General features: G+C 49.2%; 1 protein-coding gene across 1 annotated transcript; it reads right to left on the bottom strand.

Moving 5' to 3' along the window:
* Positions 1-24: 24 nt before the first annotated feature.
* Positions 25-862, bottom strand: LOC113405627 (olfactory receptor 52E4-like; the record flags this gene model as incomplete). The annotated part of the gene is made up of 1 exon (XM_026646846.1): positions 25-862. A coding segment is annotated over one exon (838 nt), but the record flags the coding sequence as incomplete, so codon positions are not given.
* Between the last annotated feature and the right edge of the window lie 6,956 nt (positions 863-7,818).

Raw genomic sequence — 7,818 nt, 5'->3', positions numbered from 1 at the left:
TGGGAAGCGATTCCTTGACCAAACCTCTGTGTCAGGTAGGAGAAGAGGCAGAGAGTATAAGACATCAGCATCACACAGATGTGGGCTGTGCAGGTGTTAAGGGCTTTCTGGTGGGCTTTCTTGGAGGAGATTTTGAGGACAGCCCTGATGATCAGAACATAGGACAGAGCAATGAGCATCAGGTCTAACACAATGACAACAAATGCTGTCACCAAGCCGTACGTCCTGTTAACTGTGATATCTCCACATGACATCTTTGCCACAGCCATGTGCTCGCAGTACGTATGGGGGATAATGCGGTTGCCACAGAATGGCAGCCTGCTCAAGATAAAGGGCAGGGGCAGAACGAAGAGAACAGCTCTTATCAAACCCACAAGCGCTAGCTTAGCTATTCGCGCATTGGTGAGGATGGTGGTGTATCTCAGAGGGTTGCATATGGCAACATAGCGATCAAAGGCCATTGTCACAAGGATGGCTGACTGCATTACAGTAACCATGTGAAGGAAGAACATCTGGGTGAGGCAGCCACCCAGAGTAATGCCTTTCAAATTAAACCAAAATATATACAGTGCCTTTGGAATGACAGAGGTAGACATGCCGATATCTGTGAGCGCCAGCATGCAGAGCAGAAGGTACATTGGCTTGTGCAGGGTCCGCTCTTTGCCTACAACAAACAGAACCATGACATTTCCCAACAGGCCGATAATGTAGAACATAGAGAAAGGGATGGAAATCCAGCCATGGGCAGCTTCCAGGCCAGGGATGCCCATTAGGATAAATGTTGAAGGATCAGAGGGGGTGACATTGAAAGCTGCCATGAGATGGTCGAGGCATCTATCAGGCTCAGAAATGCTCAAGGTGCCTGTGAAAGGAGAGAATCAGAGTGAGGGGGGTTATACATATTATAACAAATAGTATGGTAAATATTTTATAGTTTGTAACAATCTAGAAAGGGGGTGAGCAGTGCGGTGGGGACATTTACAGATGGCACCAGATTACTTAGGTCATATTGAAGTAAAGAGGAGTCCTCAGAGGGAGCTAACCAAGACAGGTGAATGGGTGGCATGATGGCAGATGAACTTCAATGTAAATATCTGCACTGTGTATGCACTTCAGAGGTAAAAGCTTGAGCTCCTCAAACACTTTATGAGGTTCTAATTTCACTGTATGAATTCAGTAGAAGACACGGTACACAGCTCTGTGAAACCCTGCTCAAAGTGCAAGCATGGCAGAAACTCAGCAAAATATTGGGTCCAAGAGGAGTGGGATGGGGAATCATACAGAAAATACAATGCCATGAGATCAGTAGGTCAATGTTTCACCCTTCTTTAGACTCCTCTGTGTGGTACGGTGCACCCTTCTCACACAGGATATTGCAGAACTAGAGGGGTTCAGGAAAGGGCAAGAAGAAAGTTCAAGGGCCTGGTTAAACTCTCATATGGAGAGAGGTTGAAAAGACTGGGACTGTTACCTTACAAAGGAGATGAATAAGAGGGGGTATGAGAGAAGTCTATAAATTACTGACTGGTAGAGGGTTTTCAGAGGGATGACTGGTAGAGAGCAGATCAAGAATGTGTTCTCCCTGTCTGACAACACAAGACTATCCAGTTACAATACTTACAGTGAAATAAACATTTTGGAAAGCATATACGCCCATCTGTTTCATGACACTAGCCAATCTCTAGCTGTTAGGCATTACCATGCCACCCTCAGGATGGTTAAGGCATCCCTCCATCTGGGCCAGCTCCAGGCACCAGCTAAGGAAGCAAGTGCTTGGGATGGCCAATCGAAATGGTCGGCACTCCGTCCGCTACTAGGGCAACATATCTGCGTCTTCGGCGGGAATTCGGCGGCGGGTCCCTCAGTCCCTCTCTTCCTCTTTGAGCTGCCGCCGAAGTGCTACCAAAGAGGAAGAGAGGGAGTGAAGGACCCGCCGCCGAGCTACCGCCGAAGAATGGAGCGGCACGATTGAGCTGCTGCCGAAGTGCTGCCGATTGCCTTTTTTCTTTCCCTCCGCTTGGGGCAGCAGAAAACCTGGAGCCGGCCCTGCCCCCATCGACCTACTGCTGGGATTCTTACACCTTCTTCTGCAGCACCTGGGGTTGTCACTGTCAGACAGAGTACACTGGACTAGATGGGCCATAGATCTGATCCACGATGCAGTTCATGTTGGATAGGAGCCACGTTTCCCACATGGAAACAGACATTATCCTGTTGGGCTATGACTTTGTGCTCAACAGAATGGACATGAAGGGCACAAGGGTATTTAGGGCTACAGGCCTGCACCTCTATTACATCTCTGGCTTCTTTCGGTGAGACTTTCTTGCAGGCACTGAGCTTTCTCTGAGTGACAAAGATGCTGGTCTCTATCGTGGAAGCACAATGACTCTGAACAAGATTTTGGAGTGTGAAGGGATAATTAGCTAAACATGACTCCGAGTATTACCATGTGGCCAAAATAGCCAATGCGATCCTGGGATGATAACTGGGGGAATCTCAAGTAGGAGTAGAGAGGTTATTTTACCTCTATATTTGGCGCTCGAGCATCTGCTGTTGAAATCTGTATCTAGTTCTGGTATCCACAATTTAAGAAGGAGGGTGGAGAGACGAGCCACCAGAATAAGTAAAGAATTAAAAACCTGCCTTATAGTGTTACGGGGAGACATTAGCTCTTCAGTCTAGCAGAGAAAAGTCTAACACAATACAGTGGCTGGAAGTTGAAGTTAGACACATTCTGACTGGAAATAAGGGATACGCTTTTAAAATGGTGAGAGTAATTAACCATGGGAAAAAATTTAAAATAAAGACTGGATGTTTCTCTCCAACAATGGGTCTCAGTATTTCCAGACTACTGTATCCCTTTCAGGAGTCTGATTTGTTTTGCGTACCCCAACTTTCACCTCACTTCAAAACTACTTGCTTACGAAATCAGACATAAAAATACCCTAGTGACACAGCACACTATTACTGAAAAATTGCTTACGTTCTAATTTTTACCATGCACAAGTACCATGTACGAATGAATGTACAAGTAAATAAATTGGAATACAAATATTTTACTTACATTTTAGTGTATAGTATATAGAGGAGTGTAACAAGTCTGTAGGAAATTTTAGTTTGTACTGACTTCACTACTGCTTTCCATGTAGCCTGTTGTAAAATTAGACAACTATCTAGAGGAGTTGACATGGAAGGCATCTGTGCACCTCTAAGGGTGTGTGTACCCTTGTTGAGAACCACTGCTCTAAAAGACCTTCTCTATTTCAAACATGAATTATTTCATGGCAGGTCTCTGGCCTGTGCTATGCAGGAGGTCAGACTACATGAACAGAACGGTCCCTTCTGGCTTTGGAATCTACAAACATGTCCTCAGGGGGCAGCTGGAGGCATTTTGCCTGCATGCTGAAGCCAGAGTTTACTGAAGGAATTTTTTTCTATTTGTGACAGTGGTGATTTTAGCCCTATGGGGAGAAATTCCAGTGGGACTGTGGTGTCTGAGAAATGTGACAATAGGTGGGTATTTCACGAGGCTGAGGGATCCCGTGACACACTGCATGGATGAACGTTTTAGGTGAGAAAAGTAATGACTTCAGCCCATAAAATCTCTGCACTGAAGAATGTATGTGCAAGTGTCACCGTGAATGGCTAACAGAGCTGGCTTAGATATGGTCCCAGAGCATCCTGGGTTTAACGTCTGTGTCCCAGTGGCCCACTTGTTTCAGGCATCTGCCAGTGGCTCCTGCACATGGAAGCTGTAGTAATCTAGGCCCTCACATGTTCCAGAGTTTCCAACTCTCCTTATATAATGTGCAAACTTCTCGGCTTGCGAGTTGTTCCTGTGTAGCAGTCCCCGAAGCTTCATGCCACGTCTATGGGTGCAACAAGAAAAGCAGCACAGGTGCCCTGGCATTTGCCACTCGTGTGTGAGATTCTCACTGGTGAGCCACAGTCACTGATTACCCCCCAGCCAAGGGAGCAGGTGTGAGGGGAGGCACCTCACCCCCTGGAGAGGAAGAGTTGTGGTGGGCATAGGGCAGCTCGGAGGTTGTGGGAGCCAGGGATGACTGGGGAGCATGAAGCAGACACTAGCGTTCAGCATGCTGTTGGAATCAGGGCACCCTGCGATGGGGAAGGAGAGTACGGACAGAGGCTCAGAGGATAATGGAAGATTGAACCATCTGAGAAGCAAAGATCAATGGTTCTTTTCACTGGGGTAATGCCTATAGTTATGTAACAACAACAACAATTGGAAACAAAACAGATTAAAGGTGGTGACACCCAGGCTGCAGCTCTGTGGTTTGCCAGGGAAGAGAGACCCTGAGACCCACCCACATGCATTCAAGGCCAGGAAAGGTCCCAGCGCTGGCCGTGGACCAACAATCAGAAAGGAAAATTAAAAATCAACAGTGCAGCTTGCCTGACCATGTAAACATTGCTCCCCGCCCCCACAAGGCCCAGCATTTGCTCACCTGTCCATGTACACGCAATCCCCATCCCCAAACAAACCAATGCTATCCACTTGTCCATGTACCCACTGCCTACCACACAGCCTACACCTGCTCTCCACTCCCACCACCCACAGCATTTGCTCAGCTGTACATGAGCACCTCCTGCCTACCCCACAACTCTCATTACTTCCTGCCTGTCGGTGTACACCCTGCTCCCAGCCCTCACAGCCCCCAGCGTTTGCTTGCCTGTCTGTGTACACCGCCCCATCCCACAACACCCAACGCTCCCTGCTTGTCTGTGTACACCCCCCGACTCTCACCCAACACCCAACGCTCCTCGAGGTGAGGAGCGTTGGGTGTTGGGTGAGAGTCGGGGGGTGTACATGTCCCCCATCCCCACAACGCACACTACTGCCACACAGTGATACCACTCAACCAGGACAAAAACCAAGTGCCAGACCCCACAGCAACTGCTCACAGAAATAGCTGACTATCTTAAACTCACTTTCTGCCTGCACGGGGGAAAAGAGGGAGATCTGTCTGAATTGCCTCTCTAGGGGTGAAGGGAACCCCAGCAGCAGACCCGGAGGGAGGGAGAGAGGACATGAAGACTAAAAAGGAGGCAGCGTGAGTAACTCTTCCTCAAAAGACCCAAAGGTTTATTGTATTGCAGTCTGTTAGAAACCCAGACACCCCTTCTTGAGGCTGCTTTTCCATGTTGGTTATTGCTGATTTTACCACGAGGCTGTAGTGGGATTGCTCATGGATGAAGGGCGGTCTATATGGGGGATGGTGTCTGAGACAATCTACTACAGTGTGGTCCACATTATGTTACAATCTGAGACACCTCCCCGTCCCAGGAGGCCTCATTACACCTCTTTGGTCTGTGCATTAGGCAGGATGTCGGTTCCCTATTTTGACCAGTTTCAGGACCTGATGGCACCGTGGTCTGGATACAGCACATCTCCCCCCTGCACCCACACACACACTGTGTATTCTGGGACCTCCCCTGGTGACATTTACAACACCGCCTGGTTTCCTCTAAGCCACAAACACGCTTTTATTTTCATGGTTCTCGTCCTCTTGAGAACCAGAGATGCCACAGCACACAGAGCGGAGACCCCTTTCCCCACACAAAAAAATATTATCCTGATTGTTCTGAATCTATAAGTCTGTGACTGTGAGATTTCAGCAATACGCCTGTCAGTTGTTATTTTTGGTCCGAAGAAGCTCACCCGTCCTTAGAGGCCACGGGACGACTCCAGATGAAGTCACTGGAGGCTCATGGCCGATGTAAATAAGGCCATTTATTTAAGTCCCTCCATGTGGATTTAGAGTGAAATCCTGGCTGTGTTGGGATTTTGCCGTTGATCTCAGTGGGTCCTGCTACAGAGGGCATTATTTTGTTTTGCTCAGAAAGAGTCTGAAGGAAACTCCCAGTTCATGTGGCGTTCTGGGACCAGGCATGAGAGATGAGGATTCCAAAACACATGGGCTTTGACTTTGCTCTCAGGGAGGCCAGTGTCAATTGGAGTGACCCACTGAAGGCAGAATGTGAGAGCAGAATCTGGCCAGCGTGTGACCCATTCTTGTTGTGAACCCTCTGGTAACACAGATACCCAATGCAGAGGTTTTGGCTTCACTTCTTAAGATGCCAGTGAATTTGCTGAATTGGAAAACTTGAGCGAACCACAGGAAAAACCGCACAGCCCAAAAAAAGAAGCTACTGAGACAGATAGAAGGACACAGTAAGAGACAAGGACCTGATCTTAAAAACAAATATTTGTCTAAACTATTTCCAATACATTTGTATTCCAATTTTACCAAGTAAATCCCTTGGTGTTTCTGACAATACTAAACAGTTCAAGTCACCGAGTTGCTGAATTCCTGCCCAGATGGTTCTTGAGTTGAACCCTGGAACCCTTCCTGAGCCCTCAGCACTAACTTTAATGCAGAAACAGGCAACTCACCAAAATCCTGCTTAGCAGAGAGAAGAAATCTCCTTACGGCGACAGGAAGGAAGAGCCTTAAGAATCAAGGTATGAATCTCACATGTCTGACAGTCACCATGCTGGGCAGCGATTTTTATGATTCCCCTGTACAGTCCCTGCAGACTCTCAGATTGGCCAGGACTCGCAGACAATTCTCTTGGCTCTGTGAGCGGGGGGGGGGGGGGGGGGCAGAAAATAGACCCTGGAGAACTTCAGCTTGAGGGCCTCCCCCGGGAGTAAAGCAATGATTTGCCAATACCAGTGGCTCGAAATTGTCAGGGCAAACTGAGTCAAGCAGTCTGTTGTTCAACCTAGCAATTGATGATTTTTTTCCTGTGTGTAATGTACAGCCATCTGCACTGTGTGTGGGAATGCTTTGCTGCCCGCTGCTCGGGCCTACCTTGACCGGGTCCTGCGAGAGGGCATGTCCCGCCCACCCTCCATCCCAGGCCCTCCAGACCTTTTCATCGGGCCCCTGCCCCGTGGACCCAACCGGCCCCCCCGCCCTTTCACCATGAGCAGGCTGCACGATTTGCAGCCGGTTCGGTTCCAGACCGCACCAAGGAAACATCTTTACACGCTCATGCTCCACACCCTTCACTTCCTCACCCTCGCGTCCCACCCCGACAAGAAATGGTGGGACCTCCTGCCACCTCAAGAGGGTGAGGAGCCCTGGTGGGCCAGCCTATGCTCCACCCTGGTTCCGAGGCCCGCCGGGGATATCAGTTGGCGGCTCCTTCACGGAGTGGTGAACACGGGCATGTACTTGGCACGGTTTACCCCCGTCCCGGATACCTGCCCTTTTGCGGCGTGAGGGAGACCATGGCACACGTTTACCTAGAGTGTGCCAGGTTGCAGCCCCTATTCCAACTCCTCTTGGATATATTATTATGTTTTTGGTTGCACTTTTCCCCTCACTTGTTCATCTACGCACACCCCATCCGTGGCCCCACAAAGTCACGGGACCTCCTTGTCAACCTCCTCCTAGCTCTGGCCAAAATGGCCATCTACAAAACCAGGGAGAGGAGGTTGGCCGACGGGATTTCCTGCGACTGTGGGGCCTATTTCCACTCCTCCGTCCGTTCACGTTTCTGGGTGGAGTTCCTCTGGGCAGCGTCCGCTGGCTCCCTTGACACCTTTGAGGAGCAGTGGGCACTGTCCGGGGTTGTCTGCTCGGTGTCCCCGTCAGGTTCCATTCATTTAGCCCTGTGACCTCACTCCCATTCCTGTTATTTCATTAGTGGTCCCCCGCAATTATTTGGTATCACGGACCTGTGGATCCTCCTCTGAGGCTGGGAGGAGGTCCTTCAGCACTTCCTGGATACCAACAGGACAAATGGTGGATTTCACAGGCCCATCCACTTTCAAATGTGGGAGGA

This window comes from Terrapene carolina, unplaced genomic scaffold, assembly GCF_002925995.2.
Source record: "Terrapene carolina triunguis isolate 2854851 unplaced genomic scaffold, T_m_triunguis-2.0 Scaffold46623, whole genome shotgun sequence".
Classification (NCBI taxonomy): Eukaryota; Metazoa; Chordata; order Testudines; family Emydidae; genus Terrapene; species Terrapene triunguis.
Note: the sequence above shows the minus strand (reverse complement) of the source record. Positions and strands in the feature narration are given on the sequence as shown.